The sequence below is a fragment of the Boleophthalmus pectinirostris genome, unplaced genomic scaffold (assembly GCF_026225935.1).
Source record: "Boleophthalmus pectinirostris isolate CB_2022bp ecotype Guang Dong unplaced genomic scaffold, ASM2622593v1 HiC_scaffold_19, whole genome shotgun sequence".
In the NCBI taxonomy this organism is placed as follows: domain Eukaryota; kingdom Metazoa; phylum Chordata; class Actinopteri; order Gobiiformes; family Gobiidae; genus Boleophthalmus; species Boleophthalmus pectinirostris.
In genome coordinates this window covers 914171-938025 of record NW_026571140.1, presented here as the reverse complement: position 1 = coordinate 938025, position 23855 = coordinate 914171, and the positions used below count along the sequence as shown (strand labels likewise).

Genomic DNA, 23855 nt, shown 5'->3' with positions numbered 1-23855 from the left:
CAATGCAAGTTTCACATGTGTGCGTAACGCAGAAAATTCCCCTCTCACAACTGATACTTTGGTTATTTTTTAGAGATGTTCTTCTTAAATTAAAATAACAACAAAACGTGTGTGTCGGCGTAGCGGGACAGAGGAGTCTTCATCAGTGCCCCAGTGTGTTTAGTGTCGCTCCTTTAAATGTGATCCGCTCCGTGCGGTACGCGGACACGTTTACGTTACACGTTACGGCGTTTTAAAATCACTTTTAGATTATTTTAAATATCGGCTATTATCTATTATTATCTATTATTATCTATTTCACAGCACAGCATTTATAACGAGCATTTCAGATGTGTGTGTGTTTCATATTATCACTCCTTTTTTATTCAAACATATGACATTATAAATGTAAACGCACTGTATCATTTTCTGTACATTTCTGTAAATCACGGAGTGCAGCTGGAAACTGTCGGTTTGATCCGGTGCGGAACATTTCTGTTTTTTATGAGCATAATGTCACTCCATCAAATAAAGACTAAAATAAAATTATTATTTCTTTGCAATTGGCAAAAGTATTTTTAATATTATTTGTATTAATATGATATTATTATTATTATTATTATTATTATTATTATTATTATTATTATTATTATTTAATTGGATTATTAAAGACCAGCTTAATTAATTTTTTTCTGTGTATTCGTAATGACAAAATGGTGTTAATTTTTTAAAGCCTTTTACGCACAAAAAGCGCAGAGCAAATAACGCCGTAAAACACACGTGGATTGTTTTAAAGCGTGAGAATAAATATAAAACACTCCGCGCTCAGCACCAGATGAAGCTACAGAACAGAGAGAAACAGAGCGGCACGCACCTGTCCCAAAGCGCGCTCCACGGCACAGTGAGTCCGGAGAAAATGGACCGAAAGCGGTTTGCAAAAGTGTGGAAGCGTAAATCCGCGCGTAAAGCACCGGGCCGGTGTCAGTGGAGCAGCCGCCGGACCTCCATCCTGCCGAGGCGCGCGGAGGGGAATGGCGCGCGTTCAGGAGGCACGTGGCACCTCTCTCTCTCTCTCTCTCTCTCTCTCTCTCTCTCTCTCTCTCTCTCTCTCTCTGCTGTCATGTCCCCGTGTCCTCCGTCCCTCCCAGGTCCCTCCTCAGTCCCTCCCCCCTCACGCGCGCACATACGCGCGCACGAGGGCTGAGCCATCACTTTATCGCCGTTCACTTCTGACGCTGAACTCTGTGACATTGGACGGATTCTTAGTTAAAGACTGACATTACAAAAGTGTGCCATGTTTTTTTCTTTATGAAAAATGCCACAATTAAAATTTGATCAGGACCAATCATCCATTTTATAACTCCACGTGACCTGGCGCACTTTGAAACTTTAATTTATACTTAAACCATGTTCAAGAATTTAACCAGCATAATAAGTGAACTATGCCCTAGAATATTCCTGTGTGGAGCTCCTCACTGAAAACTGCATCACTGGAACATGAGCTCAGGCTTATCTCAAATACACAAATATACAAATACACAAATACACAAATACACAAATATACAAATACACAAATATACAAATACACAAATATACAAATACACCAGTTTATCTGTTGGAAACAAAGCTTCCCTTTGTTTGATTGCAGACTTTTCAAAATCTTTTCGGTTGTGGACATTATAACACAAGTGCACTTGAACAAAACCCACATCACCTGCTTCAGAGGACTTGGTAAATATTTGTATCTTTACGTCCCAGGAGCAGCGCGCGTTTCCCGGCCCACAGGCTCCAGCCCGGCCACAGTGTGAACACACTGAACAGAGGACAGACTTATGCGAGGGGCCACATCCAGTGCACGCGCTCTTACTCACTGCAGACTCATGTGATTTGAGCTCGCGGCGTAGGCCGGACGTAGAAAATATAAAAAGTGTTCAAAGCGTTCGTGTCGTTTAACCCAAACACACACATCTGTGATAAAAGGTGAGGTGCGTTAATACTGGGTCCGGTTCCAGGTTTTGTGCGCGTGGCACTCTCCGGGCATCGCCGCGACGGGACTGAGCGCGCGCGCACACGTTGATCATGTTTCACGACCATCTGTTACGCGGATACACGCACGCGCACAGGCCTCGCGCTCAGAACACAGGGTCTGTGCGTAAAGTGTGTTGTTTTTCGGACAAAGCGGTTGTGGCATAATTAAGAGGCGTTTAACTGTTTTCTCTGAAGCTGTGGAAATGAATGTGAACGGACCACTGCTGCTGACGCCCGAGGCCACGCTCACACACACGCACATGCACGGACACGGGCGCGCACGCTGAGCTGATGAGCCCAGTAATTACATGTAAAAAAGGAGAAGAAAATGCGCGTGATGCGGTGGTTTGGGCTCTGCTGATTGGCTGCTTTGACACGGATTTATTATTAATAAGAGGATCAATGGCGGCTCGTTTAACCACAGCGCGCATACACAGAGCAGAAAAGCACGCGCGCATGGAGAAGAAACACGCACACACGAGGAGCTGAGCTCGCGCCCGCGGGGCACAGCGGCCTGGTGTAAAAACTATTGGTTTTGAACTCTTAAGTGTAAAGAATGGAGCTGATGAGGCCTAAAATGTCACAGCTCCACGCGTGACAGGAGCTCAGGTTTTCTCTGCATCTGCACTGCGCGCCTCTTCAGTTTGTTCGTATTAGTGTGAATCAGGCCAAATATGTACAACTACTACTAAGCCATTTCAGAATCTACGTTCAGGTCCACAGACTCACAGTGTCCAATAATGACTGTAATGTTAGAGTGTTAGTTTTCTTTTTTCTTTTTTTTTTTTTGTTAGTACTGAGTGGAGGAAGAGACCGGTCTGCGCTCAGGACGCAACCAAATGTTTCCTACACAAAGTCAAAATGATCCGCACAAAGTACGAACAGTTTAAAAAGTAAAGACCAATTTTTATTGTCATCAGTTTATAGGCCACGAAATATTTGCAAAGTAACTTACCAAAAAAACAAACAAAACACACTTCTCCAGAACTTTCGTTAGTTTATAGAATATAAAAAGGACCAGTCTGTTTCCACGGATCTATGACCAGTGCAGACTGAACAAAGCCCGACTCAAGTGAACAGGTTTGTGTTACACACACTGACCAATCATCTGACCTTCACAGGATAAAAAATATATATATATACATGTTTATAAGAAAACCAAGGGATTGTTTTTGAGAGTCGGCCATGTTGGAGCCATTTCAAACACATGTTGCTTTACTTGTGTGTGATCAAACCTGTGACAAAAACATGATTATGCCAAGTCCTGACTAACTCCAGGTCAAATATAACTCGACACTGTGACCAGTGTCTTGAGCCAGACGCCCCCGGGCTGCACCAAACCGTGACCTGCCCGCGCGCGGAGGCAGGCCTGTTATTTAAGGATTTCACGTAATGGACGCGCTTTTGTCCCCGTTTAGCGCGCGCACGAGACAACTCTGCTTTGCAATTAGCGTCACCTGATCCGCGGGCGTCCTCGTGCTTCCCCCGCGTCCTGCCCCGCTCCCGCCGCACTCTCACAGTCCACGGAGCCGGTTTACTCCGCTCTAATATTGATGCGCTAAACCTGATCCACGCGCGCGCTCTCCTCTTACACAGCGCGAGCCCCCTCCCGCCACCCCCCCGCGCGCTACAATAATTACAATTTTATACTGTAATTATTCTTCTCCTTGAATTATTTACCGCGCGGGCCTCGGTGCAGCCTTTTGTTGCGGGTTTTACGCACGGAAACGTGAGCTGACGTTCGTCAAAGCGGCGCGGAGCTTTTAATTAAGGCGGTAATTGTACGCGCTTTCGTTATTGTTACGCACGAGCGGACCGGGGGCTCGGGGACGTGCGCGCGCGTGTCCAGACAAAGCAGAGGCTGAAATATTGATGGAGCTCAGGTAAAGTCTTTAGGAGCTCGGATTGTTCCTCAGCCCGAGGAGACAGCTGTGCGTAAAGGCAGAACGCACGGGATTGAGCAGTGCGTAAAACACGTCCACGAAGTGTTCAAGTGCATATGACAGTTTTATGTGTTCCTAATTATTCCTTAGTAAATGTTGTGGTGTGGGCAATATTTATGAAAATTTGACATCAGCACTTTGTGAAATAAAAAAAAAATAATAGAAAAACTTGAGACAGTACAGAAAAGTACAAAAATACAGGAAGTAGTAGTGAGTTCAAGGACGTTTTGGATGAACAAAATGCAGAGACATTTTACGCACAGGGAATACAGTTTGCAATTTAAAGATGAATTTAAGAAAATATAAGTATTTTTTTTATATATAAGATATTTATGATTAGCCCAGTGTCATTTAGACACGTGTCCCTCTTTGAGGTGTAGTTACTTCAGAAAAAGTAAAATGATAAACTATAAAAACAAAGACATATTTCCAAGAAATGTGAAGTAAATGTATTTTAAAACGTGTCCAGTTTATGAAGTGTGTGGTGCGCAGAGGAAACTGTCTGCAGACACATGGACACTCAAAACACCAAAATCATCTCTTTCTGTCTGATCGTGGGACCTCTCATCTAAACCTCCCATTTTACACTGCACATGCTGAACATTTACATCATCTTAAAGGTCCAGAAATCCGATTATACGACTAATCACATTTTGATGTGTTTGTGGGCTGTTGCCTGTCTCGGGTGAACAACATGATAATACAGTGTTTCTCAAACAGTGGTGCGCGGCCCCTGTGGGGTCTGGTTTTACCTTTTGATGTCCCACAGTCACCCACAGGTCACAGAGTCACGTGAGGAGGATGAAGTATAAAGTCCCAGTCCATGGAAGACAGACGCATTATTGAGTCTGAGGTTTCTCTCTGTGATGATTTCATGTTTTTAAAGATACGTTTAGGATTTGAGGTTTATATTAAAGTTGCAGAGCACAGATCATACTTTTAAATCTTGTTCATTGTAACAGAAATACTGACTGATCCAAAACGGTTTCATAAAAGTAACACAACCATAGAGTTCTTGTTCAGATGGACAGAGGTCCCGCCCAGTGGAACTGATGCTTTTTATTGTTGAAAAACGGATGTGTGACGTTTTTAAACTTTTCATGTTTGACCCAGAGTCTGAGTCAAGAAAAGAAAAAATAATAAAGTCAAGCTAATCTAAAGTCTTGTGCAGAAAAAAGGTACAGCCAAAAGATTGCCAATCACCATAGCAACAGTCCCAGACTTCATCATTCCAAAACTCAGACAGATTATTTATTTATTTATTTATTCAGTGCAACAGTTTGAGGGCGTCAGTCCCAAACCCCCTAAACACACACACTTGATTTAAGTTGGAAACAGGTGGTAGGTGAAATCGGGAGTTTTGTGAGCACTCAAACCTCTAATGCAGAAGAGTCCAGGATGACTCCAACACGAGGGACCATGTAGTAAACTACAGTGATGACTGACAACTCTGTCCCGGTCACGTGCTGGACACTTTCTGCGCGCGCACACCTCAGTGTCCTCACACATGTTTTATCGTCACTTCACGCACTCAGGCCGCTGCAGCCCACGCACGCGCTCTACCCACGCTCCTCTGCACGCGCACCGTTCTCCGCGCGCGTGACCCTCTCCATCTCCGCGTGGACACGTCTCATTAAGGTTATTTACTTCTACTTTACTTTTCTACATACTTTTACTCTGTCCTGAATAACTCAAGTAAGAGTACTTTTGTTGTGTTTCCTCTTCCCCCTGTGAGAGTCTCCAGTGACCAGAGCTTTATGTGACAATATTTATAATAAAATCATCAGAACAGTTGAGGATCTTCACAGGTGATTTAGTTTGTGTCATGTTTGTGTCATTTGAAAATATCAGATTTTGTGACTAATTTCATGTTTAGTTCTTTAAATGACTTTCACTTCAAATGATAAATCACGTGTTATTTTCCCTCACTACTCTTTACGTTACTCTTACTTGAGTAGTTCTCCCAAATGCTCTTTTTTACTCTTGGGTAAATTCTTGGATCACTACTTTGCACTTCTACTTCACAGCGCAAACTGGAGAGTTAAAATTTTAGGGTAAAATATTTCAGAGTTGTTTTTAACTCAAGAAGTGTTATTTTAACTTTGTTAAAGTTGTTCTGGTTGAAGTGAATTCTACTTCCCTTAGTGTTAATTTGGCTCCTCGCACCACCACTTCAAACTCCCGCCAGTCTGAACCAGTTTTGTTCATCATTTCATCTTAAATTAGCTCAAATAAAGTGTAAAAATAAAACACCTCTGTGTGTTATTTATCTAAATCAGGATAACTCTTCAAAGTGTTATCTGTTTACTTTCCAAACATGAATATAACTCTTGATTTCAGGTTAAACAGGAACTTTGGTCCAGTGTTACTTAATGAACATTACAAAAAATATTAAATTAACTCTAGAACAGACTGAACTCATATAAACCCTGAGAAAATGTTAAAAATGATTCTGTGAGTCACTTTTAACACTTCACTTTTTGCTGTGTACAAAAATATTATTCTGAAGTAACGTTACTCTTACTTGAGTAGAGTTTTGCGCGTACCCACTTGTGATCGTGCACGAGCTCTGTCCACTTGAGGCGGAGCTCCTGTCCACGTTCCAGAGCGCGCGCACCGTCCTCCGCGCGTGACCCGCTCCCTGTGCGCGTGGACACGTTTCATAAGGCGTATGGATCGCGCGTGTCTGATCATTAGCAGCGGCATGAGCGGCACATAAAAGCCTGACCCCCATAAATCCCATTTTGGAGCCGGATCAATCCTCCTCCAGGAGCCGGCTCATCGATCCCCGCGGCCGCCTTTGTTCCACCCAAAAGAGGCTTCGATTGCACTTTTTACCGCCGCCACGGAGCTTCCCCAAATGAAGCGGTGACATTTTAATTACAGGACATTGATAAAGGGAGCGGGCTAATGGCGCTAAACAGGCCCCGGCATCAACACATAATCTAGTCCGACGGCTGCGGAAAGGTCAGGCCGACGAGAGCGCGCCCAGAGCGGAGGGGAGAGAGGAGGAGAGAGAGAGGAGAGGAGGAAAGGGAGAGGAGAGAGTGGAGGAGAGAGAGAGAGTGGAGGAGAGAGGAGAGGAGGAAAGGGGAGGAGAGGAGAGAGTGGAGGAGAGAGGAGAGGAGAGAGTGGAGGAGAGAGGAGAGGAGAGGAGAAGAGAGGAGAGAGTGGAGGAGAGGAGAGGAGAGGAGAGAGGGGAGGAGAGAGGAGAGAGAGAGAGGAGAGAGTGGAGGAGAGAGTTGAGGAGAGAGAGAGGAGAGAGTGGAGGAGAGAGGAGAGAGAGAGGAGAGAGGAGAGAGTGGAGGAGAGAGTGGAGGAGAGAGGAGAGAGAGAGTGAGGAGAGGAGAGGAGAGAGAGAGGAGAGGAGAGGAGAGGAGAGAGTGGAGGAGAGAGTGGAGAGAGAGAGGAGAGAGGAGAGGAGAGAGAGAGAGAGGAGAGGAGAGGAGAGAGGAGAGAGTGGAGGAGAGAGGAGAGGAGGGAGAGAGAGAGAGAGAGAGGGAGAGTGGAGGAGAGAGAGAGAGGAGAGAGGAGAGGAGAGAGTGGAGAGAGAGAGAGAGAGGAGAGGAGAGAGTGAGAGGAGAGAGTGGAGGAGAGAGAGAGAGGAGAGAGTGGAGGAGAGAGGAGAGAGAGAGAGGAGAGGAGAGAGTGGAGGAGAGAGGAGAGGAGAGAGTGAGAGAGAGAGGAGAGAGAGGAGGAGAGAGGAGAGGAGAGAGGGAGAGAGAGGAGAGAGTGGGGAGAGAGAGAGAGGAGAGAGTGAGGAGAGAGAGAGTGGAGGAGAGAGGAGAGGAGAGAGGAGAGAGTGAGGAGAGAGAGGAGAGAGTGGAGGAGAGAGGAGAGGAGAGAGGAGGAGAGAGTGGAGGAGAGAGGAGAGAGAGAGGAGAGAGTGAGAGAGGAGAGGAGAGAGTGGAGGAGAGAGTGGAGGAGAGAGGAGAGGAGAGAGGAGAGATTAGAGGAGAGAGTGGAGGGATTGAGGGTGAGGACAGAGTGAGGGTAGAAGGTGGGGGAATGTGGAGAGAAAGTGAGGAGGGCAAGAGCGAGGGATGAGAGGGTCCCAAATGAAGACACATGGTCAAATCACGTGTTTGATATTCAGAGGAGACGGACTCAGCACTGATCCGAGTCTCTGTACGTGAATGACAAATGAGCCTGACACACGAGAGGAGCCGAGAATTGACTTGAATCAGACCTGGTGCTCAGACTTCAGCACTCACACCTCACAGCAACAAGGTTCTGGGTTCCATCCCGGGGTTGCTGGGGCTTTTCTGTGTAAATGATGTGTCTTCTCTCTGTGTCAACGTGGCTTTCCTTTGAGCACCTTAGTTTCCCTAGAACGTAGAGAAAAATCCCACACACCGTCTTGCCCGACGAAGGCCTAGTGCCAAAACGTTGCATGGTTTGTCCTAATCTCACAATTTGCAAGTAAGAAGGTGTGCAGGATTTTTCTCCATGTTCTTGGGCTGCTCTCCCTCCTCCAACACTTCTCAAGTAACTGCTGTGCAAAGTTCTCATTCTTTTATAGCACTTTAGTTTCCCCCATCAAAACAAAACATGCACAAAATCCTTCAGTTAAAGTCCAAACATCTGCTCTGACCTTTTTTTCTTTTTTGATATAAGGATCTCTCTTTATCTATTATTTTCCCTTCATGTTTCAGTCATTAACCCATACAGTTTAGCTCTGACAAATAAAAATAAAATAAAAACTCTCTTTAGACAATAGAATGTGAATTTCCAGTATTAAATGGTCGTACTTTCTTTTCATGTGTTTTATGTATGTGTGTGATGGTCAGTGGTGCAGTAGGTTCATGTTGGTCCATGTGTGTGTACTAGTCTATGTGCTCTGACACTTGTTCTGATACAACTCAACATCATTCTAAAGATATTCAGAAAAGGTTAATTTCTGCTCTGTCAATGGGACATTTTAGTATCGATACTTTCTCAAATTAATATCTAGTTTCAAAACTAGTTTTATTATTGATGGCAGATTTATCACAGAGTGTGTGTGGTGTGGGTGAGGAGTGTGTGGTGTTGGTGAGGAGTGTGTGGTGACGGGAGTGTGTGTGTGGTGAGGGGAGTGTGTGTGTGGGAGGTTGGGGGTGGGGGCAGTGGGGGTGAGGAGTGTGTGTGTGTGGGTGAGGAGTGTGGTGAGGAGTGTGTGGTGTGGGTGAGGTGTGTGGGTGGGTGAGGAGTGTGTGGTGTAGGTGAGGAGTGTGTGTGTAGGTGAGGAGTGTGTGGTGTGGGTGTGAGGATGTGTGGTGACGGGAGTGTGTGTGTGTGTGAGGGGAGTGTGTGTGTGGGAGGTTGGGGGTGGGGGCAGTGGGGGTGAGGAGTGTGTGGTGTGGGTGAGGAGTGTGTAGGTGAGGAGTGTGTGGTGTGGGTGAGGAGTGTGTGGTGTGGGTGAGGAGTGTGTGGTGTAGGTGAGGAGTGTGTGGTGTAGGTGAGGAGTGTGTGGTGTGGGTGAGGAGTGTGTGGTGACGGGAGTGTGTGTGTGGTGAGGGGAGTGTGTGTGTGGGAGGTTGGGGGTGGGGGCAGTGGGGGTGAGGAGTGTGTGGTTGTGGGTGAGGAGTGTGTGGTGTGGGTGAGGAGTGTGTGGTGTGGGTGAGGAGTGTGTGGTGTGGGTGAGGAGTGTGTGGTGTGGGTGAGGAGTGATGGTGTGTGAGGGTGTGGGTGAGGAGTGTGTGGTGAGGAGTGTGTGTGACGGGAGTGTGTGTGTGGTGAGGGGAGTGTGTGTGTGGGAGGTTGGGGGTGGGGGCAGTGTGGGTGAGGAGTGTGTGGTGTGGGTGAGGAGTGTGTAGGTGAGGAGTGTGTGGTGTGGGTGAGGAGTGTGTAGGTGAGGAGTGTGTGGTGTGGGTGAGGAGTGTGTGGTGTGGGTGAGGAGTGTGTAGGTGAGGGGAGTGTGTGTGTGGTGAGGGGAGTGTGTGTGTGGTGAGGGGAGTGTGTGTGTGGTGAGGGGAGTGTGTGTGTGGGAGGTTGGGGTGGGGGCAGTGGGGGCAGCAGGTCGATACACTGAGTCCCTGTTGGATCACAGCACATTAGCAGCAGCCTCAGCTCTGCTCTGGGGAAACATCTGAAGCTGAGGTGAAAGTGATCCAGTGCTGAGGGTTAAACTCCCAGACAACACACACACAAACACACACACACACACACACACACACACACACACACACACGTAGCTATGAGATCTGAGCCACAGTGACTCCATTTGTCACTTATGGATTATCTGTATGTTATTTAAATATTTTGCTCTTTTTATCCATGTACTAACAAAAATAAATCAATCATTTAAACACAACTCTTTATGATCATGAACATAACCTGGAGTTTCAAGATCCCTCATATATGTCCTCACAGTGTCCACCCTTTGCTTTGTCAACAGCAAACCCTTGTCTTTCTCTCAGTGAGCTTCATGATGAAGTCTCCTGAAATGGTTTTCACTTCACAACTGCATCAGGGTCAACAAATGTCAAAAGTGCAAAGCCATGATCAGAGCAAAGAGTGAATATATCTAAAAATCTGAAAGAGGTTTGGAGTTATTTGGAGTTTATTGTATGTCCAGAGGAACATTTCCATGGAATAATAATTTGTTGAATTTCATTTTGCTCTTTAATGTTTTCTTCTCAAAGCCTTCACAACTACATTTCTGCCACAGCTGCCCTGGGGCTTATGGACACATGTGGATGCCATTCTATAATAACTGCACTTCCTGTATTAGCACATGACATCACAAGGTGAAACAGAGTGTTTCTGTTGTTGTGTGTTAAACATGTGAATGAAACAAATCACAGCTCCAGCTCCGTTTGTGGTGACATGACACAAACTAATAGTGTCTAATATGAATTGTAACTTGTGTGGTCTGACAGTGTTAGTTTGTGAAGTGGTATTCAAACACCTCATGAAGTTTGTTCACAAACTATCCACTTCCTGTATACTACAAAAGGTCATATCAGGATTCACTCTTGTAATCAGTCCACTTATGCATTTTCTGCATTAACATTCCTCCAAGACGCTGCTCTTAATTAAAAGCTCGTCTCAGATTAATTATGAAATGTAAATTTATGCTTGAGATGAGTGACAGAGCACAGGCCGGGTCACAGGAGGAGGAGCTGTAAGCAGAGAGAGCAGATACGGTGGTTACATACTTTTATTGTGCATTCTGGTTGGGTATGTGCCAGCGTACAAGAAAGGCAGAATTATACAGAGTAACAAAACACAACATGGTAAAATAGAAAAATAATAAATACGACATGAGAACAAAATAAAGCTTGAGGAAGTGACAGAGGATATGGCTGCAGGGTGTGCATCAGGAGCCACTGTCCTGTTGGCATCATGTATCTGACCCGCACACACACACACACACACACACACACGCACACACACACACACACACACACACGTATTACACACAAGGCCTGGTCACTGTTGAACAGTGTGTCCAGCTCATTGGACCAGGCACAGGCACAAGAGAAAGTACAAGTCAAACGTGAGGTGGGCTGTGCTCCAGAGTGGCGATAAAAACAGAATTCTGTTCAAAGGGAATTGGTTGAAAATCAGTGCAGTTTTAAAGCAGGCGGCTGTAACAGGCGTAAGAACGTTTCCTCCCACAGACACAACTGTGGAAAACAAAGCATCGGCTGCAAGACTGTGGAAATACACAGCCAGATGGATTTTAAGCATAGTAGCTCTTCTCTTTCCATTTTCTGTTTCTGTATGAACTGATATATCATCCATCCATATTACTGATGTCATTTGAATTAGGCCCACATGCTGAAAGAGATTTGGTTTTCACTAGTTCAGTTTCATTATTGCAGCACAATTCTTCTGGGAAACCAGGACAACATCTGTATTCAACTACTACTGAGCTTTAAGTCATGTTAGAATGTTGTCACCTCCTCAGAAACAGCTGGAGTTGTGTTTTGTTTCATTCACACGGTTGAGTAACTCTTTATTATTAGTCTGTCTACATCTCCAAAGCTCCAAATGCACCGTGCCACCTTGTGATGTCACGTAGTGGTAGTTTTCAAGTGAACAGCTCCTTTTACCTTTAGTTCAGTAGAAATAAGAAATTCCAGGACTGAAATCATCCAAATGATTCCTATATCACCAAATGACATCACAAAGTGGAAGAGACAGTTTTAAGTTTAAGAGAAGAACTCTTTCTAAATGTGCAGGGTTTGTGTGTTAAACATGAAACAAAACACAGCTCCAGGTGTGTTTGTGAGGAGGAAACTGCATTATACCGTATGTGGATCAGAAAAGAATGTCATATGGACACTTTAAAGTGAAAAAACATTGAAATGAAGATGAAAAGTGAAATATTTGACACTAAAATAGAGTTAGGCTCTTCAGGTCTCTGTTCTGTGGTCTCTTCTGTAGCACATGTAATTGCACTTGAACACTGCACACTTGGCTCCATCAGCGGTGCATGAAAAGCCAGTCTTTAGTCACACAGTGTCTGTCTGAGCCTGGACTGTGCAGAGGAGCTGTCCTCTCCTGTGTGTTCATCTCCAAAGGCTTCACTGACCCCTCACTGCTCACAGACCTCTGCAGTCCACAGCCAACGTGCTACTGATACAGACAGGACAGCTGCGGCCTTCCTCTGGTCATGTGAGCTGAGGTAAGCAGTACAAGAGGCACACACAATCACACATTCTCATCCCAACACATTAGACAATTTCAAGTGGGACAATACAACATGAAGAAGCACTCTACAGAAGCATGGAAAGTGGAACTAAACACTAAACTGTGTGTATTGTGTAACTGTATGATCAAATGTGGCAGAAGATCTTCGAGAGGAAACACTTGGACCATTTCATCAAAACTGAAACACCAGAGCAGAGTAAGAGTGAGACGTTTCCTAGAGGCTGCTGTGATGCTGGAGGACACAGATGAGGGACACTTTTGACCAGTCGTCCTGTAAAACTGCACTGAGACCTTTGACTGAGACACAAAGGAAACTGAGACGTGCAGTGAAAATGCTGCAGCAACATCAACTTCAACAGTTTGCTGCAGCAAAACTTGAATTTCCCTCAGGATCAGTAAAGTCTCCCTCTGTCTGTGTGTCTCATCTACTGTTCCACGTAACTTTTAGAAACTTTTGTGTGAACTAGATACATTTGCAGCTTTCTGGTGACAACCAAATCTACATTTGTGCTGCCTTCAGTGGCCTCTGTGATTCCCAGTAGTTGGTGACATGACACAGAACTGCCCTGATTACAGCCAGGAGTTAGGTGGACACCTGTTTGACCAATCACACTGTTTTTATACCTCCAGACCCCGCCCCTCTTCCCCGCACTATCAGCTCTATTTGAAATGTGGTTTTAGGAGTTTAGGTGTCCCACTTTTATCAAGGTATGTTTTTATTAATTTTTTGTTGATATGAACGTAATTAGTTAGTTATTATTATTAATCTACAAAATAGTCTCTAGTCACGCTTACGTTACAAACCAGGAAGACGTTTGGAAAGATGCAATGACATCTTCTGGTGTAGTTCGTGACACTGGGTTCACCGACCGACTGTGATCAAACCCACTGAAGTAAATGTGATAAGTGGTAAAATGAAGACTGAGGACGTATGTGCTGTTTGATGAAAATGATGAAAACTGAGGTGTGGTTGGAGTTGCTGATTCGCCGAACAAAACGGAACGCTACAATGACCTGGAGATGAATAAAACTGGGCCATTTTCTCAGACTTATTATCGTGAACAGAGCCCAAAGGAAGTCGTCATATTTCCAGACGTCTTCCTGGTTTGTGACGTAAGCGTGAATAGAGACTATTGCACATGTCACTTTTCATTTACAGCTGAGTCATTTGGAATTATTGGTGCTCACTTTCTAAGACTTCTAAATACTAAACCACAAACTCCACCCACTCCAGGAGGCAACGACCAATCAGCTGCCCTCTACATCCAGTCTGTGGTTTATAATGTTGCCTCTTAATAACTGACTAAAACTAATAAGCCTAATCTGGTGAGTGCTTTCAGAATTGTAAAATATGATGGGATGAAAATGTGCTTGAAATACTCACAGGCAAACCCCCTGTACATTCAGTAAGGACAGATAACCCTGATGCCCTCCCAGAGTGCTCCCGTGCAGTTCGTCTGGGTCCTTCTGAGAAGCAGGCTCCAGGCTCTCATGTTGTGTAAGGCAGTTTCATGTAAAGTCTCTATCAAACCCACAGCTGGGCCTGTTCTGCAGTCTTTCTCAGTGGAATAAAAACAGAGAGAGTGAGTCTGGTACTGCTCCATACACACGTTGTGTCCTACAGCTCATTCTTCTGAGGACCAATCGTATTCAAGGAGGTCAGAGTTTGGAGACCAGTGATCAAAATGGCTGCTGTTTGACATTGATTGTTTGCTGGTTCTGTTTTTTTTTTTTTTAAAGTCCTATATTATGAACAAAATGACTGTGATCTTATAACCATGTTAGAATGTTCCCTCCTCAAAAACAGACCTGGAGTTGTGTTTTGTCTCATTCACATGTTTGAATAATCCATTATTATTAGTCTGTCTACATCTCTCAAGCACAAAATGCTCTGTTTCACCTTGTGATGTCATTAAGTGGTCATATTAAAGTCAACAGCTCCTTTTTTTAGTGGAGATTGGCTGAAATTATCCAAATGATTCTAGAGAAGGTATATGGAGTTTAACAACATTGTAGCACTTCCTGTGTTACTAATCCTAAATGTGCAGGTTTGTGTGTTAAACATGTGTGAATGAAACAAAACACAGCTCCAGGTCTGTGTGTGATGAGGAACATCATCAGAATTATTATTAGATCAGAAAATAGCCTAATATGGGCCCTTTAAATTATCCAGCTGTTCTCAGATACAAGGTTAACATGTTCAAATGAAAGATACATGTCACTTTGTGCATTCCTCATCATTAGTCTCATTAGTCTGATTGTAGCAAACAGTACCAGACCCTTCCTCTGTAGAACAGACTGTGTTCACGTTGTAGAAGTCGTATTTCAGATAGAGGGCGGGGGCCTCTACAACTCGATGGAGATTCACTTTTTCAGAAAGTTTGTTTGTGATTGGCTTTACAAACTTCCCATCTTGATCTTGTGACTTAAAAGTCATTTCAACTGACAACAATCACGTCTTTGGGGTTGAATAATGGCAACACTTTCTGAAGCTACAATAAAAAAAAGCACTTTCTTCTACAAAGTTGTGATGTCACGTGAACACGTCCTTTACACTGACAAAGACTTGTGTGTCCAGGCTGTAGGCCGTGTGCTGCTCTGGTCCAGTCCTGGTTCAGGCTCAGCCCTGGTCCAGTCCTCATCGAGTTCTGGGAGCTCAGACTTGGTTCTGCTGCTGCTGCCTGCGCTCCTCCAGACAGCACCTCACCCACAGGGAGAGCACCTCTGAGCTGCCATCATTGTACTGGACTATGAACGGGTGCTCCTGCAACACAACAAGAACACACATTCATTACATTTGCACATTCATTATATTTGTCTAGAAACATTTATTAAAAGCTCTGGAGCTCAAAATACAGACGGTGAAAAGAGATTCATGAGTATATATGTGATACTTATACGGGCTTGACTTTCTCAAATGAGTGACAAACAATATTGAACTTTTCCATGATAATATTCTAATTTTTTGAGATGGTCTGTAAGTCCGCTGCATGCTGTCTGCAGCTGATGAGACAGCAGTTTATTGTCCGATAATCAGGAAATGCATGTTAGCCTGCTAGTTGTTAGCGTTATAGTCAAGAAAAAACAGCAGAACTCTTTTTCCTGTGAAGTTAAGAGAAGAATAACTTTAGACTTTGGACAACTGCAAACTGTTTAAAATGAACTCATTCTGTTTTTTGTTTGTCGATTTATTTTTACATGCAATTTCCCCAAAGAGTTATTTGAGAAATAAGAAAGGAACAAGGTCACATGTAACTTTACAAAGCAGGGGCCAATCACTGCATGTCACCATGGACACAAGCAAGTGTCAGACCCCCTACCAGAAAAGTTACACAGTGAAACTTTATTGATGAATCAAAATGTCTACCAAGTTTAAAGGGCTCATGTTATGCTTTTCTCCTCTTATTTTATATATTGTTTTCATATTGTTTCCTCATCACAAACACACCTGTGTTTTGTTCTTAACACACAAATCCTGCATATTTAGTTCTTTTCACAAAGAGAAAACACTCCACCTTGTAATGTCATTAGGGAAAATAGTGCTTTACTGTGTTTTAAAACTCCACACAAATTCACTAGAATCATTTGAATAATCTCAGCCCTGGAATTTCTGATATCTACTAATGTAAACTAAAGTTAAAAGGAGCTGTTAATTTAAAAACTACCTCTACATGACATCATAAGGTGGAACAGAGCATTTTTAGCTCTGGAGATGTAGACAGACCCATAATCCAGGATTACGCAAACATGTGTGAATGAAACAAAACACAAGTCCAGGTGTGTTTTTCAGGAGGTAATGATATTTTAACACGGCTTAAAGGTCACATTAATATATTTTGCGTAATATAGGACCTTTAAATATGAAGGAACATGCAGCCATCACACAGAGCTCAGACTGATATGACCTCTCATAAAAGTGCTATTTAACCAGACAATTGTCAATAGTTTGTACTTGGGTTTTATGAGCACCAGACTGACGCCACAAAATCAAATGCAACATTCAGTGAACAAAGTACCGCTCTTCCACATGTGCCGTTATTATACAAAATTACTCCAGAAATAATCATAAAAGTCTAATAAATTAAAATGGACTTCTATGAAAGCCTCCTAAATATTTACGTCCAACAGATTTTGTTTTAAAGGCACAGAGCGTTTTGGCAAATGGCAAACTAGTTGATTTGAAGGAGGTGTGCAGGGAGATGGATCATAACAGGTTGTAAAGTAGGCTTTGTAATAAACGTTGTCATAAAAGTTAACAGCAGCAGATCTGAGCACAGCCCCAAACAAGAGCCCGGGACCGCGTCAATCTGGACCTGCCTGTGGAGAAAACAATACAGTCATTTGAGTGGGGCGTGTGAGACCAGACATGGCTCCACAGAATGACAAACAGCACAGAGGTGTGAGGGGGGTCGCTTTTCAAGGATTTCCACTGGGCTTTGGTTCGGTTCAAGTGGGATCGTAACATTCAAAAGTGCCGAGGTGTGTAATAAGAGTCAAACATGATACAAAGTACAGAGCCTTCTATGTCAGCTGTGGACTTCAGTGAAATGATCCCCAAACCGGAACTGAACAACAACTGCAGTTTCAATATGAATAACAAAAAGCTCAAGGGACGACAACAGCTCAGTTGGTAGTGTTTGTCCACTGGTCCGAAGGTTGTTGGTTTGAATTCCACTCTCATTATAAACATCGTTAGTTGAGAGGTTGCATCCAGCATGTGAATGTGTGTGGTTCCTTCATGTAGTCAATATTTCTATGAAAACTGTACGTAAAAACACATTTGAAATTTGCCCTTCTAATAGATCATTCCAGTTTGTACATTTTTGTCATTGCAGATACATCAGTGCAGTGAGACTGTCCTATTCATGGTTTCAGATATTTAAAAAGTTCAATCATGTCTTACCAAAACATTTGACCATGTCCCATGTCAAATCCTTCTCCATTTGCACCAGTGAAAGTCATTTCAGACAGTGTTCACACTGGGTTTGGTCTTCTACTCTGGACTGGCCATTTCAGATGTTTAAACTAGACATTAAACTAAATCTACTTTTATGAGCTTTTAACCAAGCTCAAGTGCAAGCAAGACACCACTGCTCAGAAAATTCCAGTTTTCCCCTACCCCCTACACATGCTCACTGCTCAGTACTTAACCAAAAACAGTGACACATGTAGACTTCAACTGTGTGTAACTGTGTTACAAATTTAAAAAGCCACTGCTTGCTAAATTAATAGTATCAATCCATAGGTGGGACCATCGGCCTGGTCCAGTAAAACAGCACTTTGTGCCATTCACAGTGATTTGCTGGAAAGGGAAAGTCTGAAACCAGGATTGAACCAAAGTCAATGGTGCTGTTTTCATTCTAGTCATTCTAGATCAACATTGCAATATAAAATGAATAAAAGATGAAATGATCATCTCCATGAGCTGTAGATCAGAACTATACACAGACAAAAGCACAATATGTCTTCTTCAACAACAGTCTTGTCTGACATTTCAAAGGCGTTCAGCTCTTAGAGCTCATTCATTTCATTCCGAACTGCAAACTGAAAAACCCACTTTGCTGTGGATCCCACCAATTTGCCCAACAGAGACGTCACATCTGATATTTCACAGACCCGCCTCCAGTCGGAGTCGGGGTCATGAACCACACGGGGGTCAGAGGTCGCGGGGGCGGAGCTGCTGAATGGTCCAGAGGAGAGGAAGGAGCAGGACTTTGATTTGTCCTCTCTCTGTTCATTAGACGGACAAGAGCGAAGAGCCGGAGCCTAAATGGACTTGTCAACAGTGATTTGAGAGCGACGTGTCCACTACAAGAGGCTGTCAGTGTCTGCTCTAACTAACATGTTAACCTCCAGGAATCAGCTGCAGAGGACAATCATGGACAGGAAGAGACACACGCAGCAAAAAGCAACTAACAGCAGTTCTGCTCCAGCCTGACACACAAACACAAAGAATACAAACATTCTGATATGCAATGAAAGGAAATGGATACTATGTTTGGACAATTCAGAAATATAAACTCCAAACTCAAATGATGAGAAAGAGAAAACAATCACTTCAGTCATTTCATGATCCTAATTGTGTTTTACAGAATTGTCTTTACTCAAGTTGAGTCACATCAAAAGTCCCTTTGTACACGCTCATGTCAAAGTTCAAATGTTTATTGTCAATTCTTCATAAGAAACAATATGAAGAATCAACATTGTGTTTCTCACTCATAAAGCAGACAATACCAACATGGAGTTTGTGCAAACTTCATCAGCGCTACATTGTAGCACCTTTAGGTCCCACTGTGGAGTGAATAAAGCATCTCTGAGGAGCTTTTATAAACAGGGTTTAATCCACATTTGTTCTTTTTTCATTTTCAATGCATAAGTAAAATGTAGTTGACACTACAGACCAGCATCATGGACTCCAGCTGGACACTTGATGAAAAGTGTGGAGCTGCTCTGCCCAGAGAATAGAAAGTAGAACGATCAGTGTGTAACTTTTAACCCATCGTGAAGCACCTATGATGATTTGTTGTGTATTGTAACAGTTCTGAATTCAGTGTGTTTACATTGCACACAAATACTGAATTTGCCTGTATGTGTAACTAACACATAACACTGTTACTACCTCTTGGACGCTGACGAAATGGAGATTTTTAATCCCAATAGAAGACAGTATTCCTGTATTCTTTATACTGTTGTATACTATTATTATTATTATATATACATATTTTTTAAATTCAAATGCTGAACATAAGGCACTTTTTTAAAGTGTCAAGGTTCACTGTCCCACTATATTTATCCAACAGTACGGAATCAGCAGATTGAGCCTGCCCTCCATCTCAGTTTAACTCTACAGAGAAATGCAAACAGATGACACCAAACTTTCAAACGTGTAATCTATGAGTCTAAACACAAAGCTAAAAACAGCCGTGCCCACATAGCCTTATTAATTACCTGATGATCCTGTGGTGACACTCCACCTTTCACTTCATGGAAGCAGCACACTATTGTTGTCAAGTGTGTGACATTAAACCTGCTGCGGGCCTCAAACTCGCACAGACAACGACAAATGAACACCAAAAAGTAGGACATGGAAGAGATGCACCAGATTCCACCTCCTGGGAAACTTCAGGCATCTATTTTAGGCTAAGATAACGATTAAACACGCGCATCTGTACTTTTTTTATTTATGTATGTTGCGATGTTGTGGTGAACTTTTCATTTATAAAGTGATATTAGTGCACCTCTTGCTAATCCCGTAGACACTGTACAAGTCCAGAGGGTGGCCCATCAATCGTGTTGTCCTTCTAATGGGCAGCGGGGTGAGCTCGTCTGAGGTTAATTACTCTGCGCTGAGTGCGACGGAGTGGACAGCGCGCTCCCGGCTGAGGCTGCACGCACCTCTCATCCATCATGTGTCCTTTCCTCCGCACACTCACATACAGCACAAGAAGACATCCAGAGACACGCAGGGACCTTTAGAGCAGACACGAACCCGGCCACAGCTCCACCTCAGACACGCACGAGGGCTGTACAGGACACAACCATCACCAGCACACAGGAGGGTTAGACAAGTTCACCAGAGCAATGAAGCAAATGATCTATTATTAAGACCATCAAACATCAGTCAAATCCAATGGGATCTACAATCTGAATAGTCCAGTTTCCAAATAGAAAAGATGAGTAATTCATATCTGAATGATCAAGAGTTTTCAGTCCAAATATTAATACAAATCATTTGGATTTGAGAGAATGTGCCCAGCCAAACCAAGTCACTCATTCTGCAAATGTACTGATACTGACTATGGAACCATATGGGTGATCTGCACTGTTAACTTGAAAAGTGGAAGGGCATCTGGCATAATTCATGTCAGGAAAAACAGCTGGAGTTAAACTTTGAGAAGTGTTTGTCCTGCATAAAAGGCAGGGTGCACTTCACAGCTTCACAACAGGAACGCCTTTCTGGGTGGAGTTTGCATGTTCTCCCTGTGTCCGGGTGGAGTGTGCTGTGTCCGGGTGGATGTTCTCCTGTGTCCGGTGAGTTTGCATGTTCTCCCTGTGTCCGGGTGGAGTGTGCATGTTCTCCCTGTGTCCGGGTGGAGTGTGCATGTTCTCCCTGTGTCCGGGTGGAGTGTGCATGTTCTCCCTGTGTCCGGGTGGAGTGTGCATGTTCTCCCTGTGTCTGGGTGGGTTTCTGCTCCTGACAGGTTGCACCAGCAGCAGCACTGTGAAGGATGGGTCAAATGCAGATGACAAATAAAGTGTACCTTAGTGTGTACTTAATGTTGTTGACATTGATCAGTGATACAAATGTTTCATGACTGAATGAATTAAGTATTAATTAGATTATATTAGCTCATATTTGATTGAAAGAATATAAAGCTTTCATTCTGAGTGGATGAACACTGGACATGTCTCTGCAGATGTGAGGTCCACAGGGCGCTCGCTGTACGGGTAAAAGAGTGATGTCTTGTTTCTCTTGTAGCAGGTACTTCATCCACACACAGCACATGAGACTGCTGCAAACTGACTCCATTTAAACTCGTGTGAGCCCTTCAAGGCCGGCCTTCCGCGGGTTTCATTTGTCTGTGCTACAGTCACCAGCCTCACATCAGCGAGGGCCTATAATTACCTGACTGAGGCTCTTATTAACTTGTGGCTGAGTCCTCCTTAGCTGGGCCGTTGAAGGTGCCCTGGTGCGGGGCAGACATTGGGCAGAAGTGGGCAGGAGCAGGACAGGTACAGGACGACAGGGGCAAAGGGGCAGGCTGATTTTAAAGTTCCATTAATCACCGCGTGGACACATCAAAACGGGATAATCACCTGAGCGCGGGGCTCGGGCCCAGGGGAAATTCTAGCTCAGTCTTTAATTGTTTGAAGGCTCCATTTAATCTAAGATTCATTTATGGCATTTTAAATAACTTTATGTATGATTAATATGCTCACAAGAAATTAAGAGGAGTTAGAGGCAATTATAAAAAGAGAGTGGCCGTCACCTCATTAGAATAGTGTTATAGAGTGAGGCAGGGACAGGTCTTTACAGATTTACATGCTAATCGGACGATCCCGCTGGACACCGACACTGGTCTGAGCGTACAGTACAGAACGCCACAGAGGCACGTCAACATGGAGCGGACAAGCTCACCTCCAGGGACTGCTCTTTCCCCTTTAAACTTAATGACCCACATGTCTAATACCACTTTGAAAAGCTCTCTGCTGCGGTCTGTGCAGAGGCTTTGTGGGATATTCACCAAGTAATGAGCCACAACACTAAACGTTGGCCACTCAGATGGATAATAGTAGAAAGAAAGGGCCTCAGACGGAGAGCCAAAGTCTAAGTGTGCACAACAGCACTGTTTCCCTGTGCCAGTGCTTTTATAGTTCGTATGGTCAAAGTTCTCTATGCAAGGTGCAAGAGAGAACAAGGAGCAGAGCCAACAGGAAAAACGAGTATTTCTCCAAGCAGGATTAGACAACATACTGGTGCGATTATCAGCAACAGATCTGTGTAATATTGAATAGCTCACCTTTATTTTTCTTGCCTTTTTCTCACATGTTTTGCCAAGTATGGGGATTTTTATATTTCTATTTTTTAGTGTCCTTGAAGGGATTTTATTTCATTTTTTCTGCCTTTAACCCATCTCACAAAGAGTGATTTCTGGACAACCAATCAGGAGCATCGCTCAAGGATCCAGCTCAGGTTTATACATAAGGAGATTGGTCAGAAATAGAGAGAAATAACTAAGAGAACATGCAAACACAGAAATACAGAAACAGGATTCACACCCAGGAACCTTTGTGCTGTGAGGTGAGAGTGCCACCTAAGAACCTGATGACAGTCTGGATGTTGCCATGTGGACAAGAGCTGCAAGATGAATCACAGTCCAAACTAAAATACTTCAAGCAATTTCAATTAGCAAATGGCAAAGGCTGCTATTTTTGATGTGCTATGATTTCCTCAAAAAGGCCAAAGTCTGCGGTGTTAATGTGCATAAAAGCTGCCTACCCTGTAGTTTAGATCTGCACAAACATGTTCTGAAACATGACTCTTGTATTAGGGAGTCAGTTCAGATTTCAGTGGTTTTGTCAGTTTTTCAGGACGAGTTTAAAATGTAAACTTTGAACTGAATTCTGTTAAAACACATGACATGAATGCAGTCACATTCACAACATCACAATTTGCTAAATGATTCAGTTCTAATTTGGACTAATCTACCCGTGGGCAAACAGAATGTTATGATGGAACTTTTTCTGTACTGCTTCACTGTTGTTTATGATGCCTCCCAAATGGTGGCACTTTTTCATTGCATCTGTGCAGAAGATGAGAGACAGGACTAGATGACTTGGTGGCAGAGTGGTTAGCAGTAGCTTGGATGCCCTTTCAGGCTGTTCTCTGACCGCTCCACTAAAAACAGGTACAAGAAGTCCCTAATGCATCCAGGACTTCTCCACATGAGAGCCCAGTTGTCTCTGTGGGACGTGGGTTAAATAAAGAGCTGCTTCAGTGACCATTAAACCCTCACAGCACAGATGAGCACAGGTAAACAGAGACACTTCACTCTACACCGTGTTCTACTAATGCAGAGGAGATGGCAGTAGTATTTTGTATTCATTCCATGACATTTAGGCCCTCACCTGCACACAAAGGATTGTATTTCATCACAACACTCAAATCATTTGCTTTCTGCACAATTAAACATCTCAAAGTATGGCTATTTTTTTAACTGTCTTTTTTAACATAGAGGACCAAAACAATGTAACAGCAAAAAATAGACCAGAGAGGCCTTACCGTATTTTCCGCACTATAGGGTGCACTTAAAAGATTTAATTTCATCCAAAAACGACTGCGCACCTTATAATCCAGAGCGCCTTATATATGAATTTATTGGTTTGTCTTAGTACGACTTTAGTAAACTACAAAGCCGCTCCACTTGCAGCATTACGGCTCCCGTAGTCAGGAGCATCAGGAGTAATACAGACTGTGATTTCTTTTAATATCAAAATGCACCTGTCAAGAGACACGCTCACAACGCCCACTTTAAACTCAAGGCTGTTATAAAGTGAAAGTGTGAGCTGCGTGGGAGCAGTGGATGAGAAAAGAACACACATTCACCAAGACAGAGAGACAGCGCCGAGCCACTTACGCCACGATCTGCCAATGGATCGTGGTGTAACTGTGTATCAACTGTGGTCCGGGCTTTCACCAAGTCCGGAATCATCACTGAACTGAACTCCAGGGAACAGTAACCACACTGACTCGGATAATGACGA

General features: G+C 43.7%; 1 protein-coding gene across 2 annotated transcripts in view; it reads right to left on the bottom strand.

Moving 5' to 3' along the window:
- Positions 1–11073: 11073 nt before the first annotated feature.
- The window catches only part of map2k5 (mitogen-activated protein kinase kinase 5), an 80265-nt gene continuing 67483 nt past the window's right edge, over positions 11074–23855 (bottom strand). For both annotated transcript variants that reach the window (XM_020940631.2, XM_055154559.1), the window contains one exon: positions 11074–15354. In XM_020940631.2, coding sequence (XP_020796290.1) covers positions 15247–15354 — 108 coding nt within the window. In that variant the 3' untranslated portion in view covers positions 11074–15246. The remainder of the gene's footprint in view (positions 15355–23855) is intronic.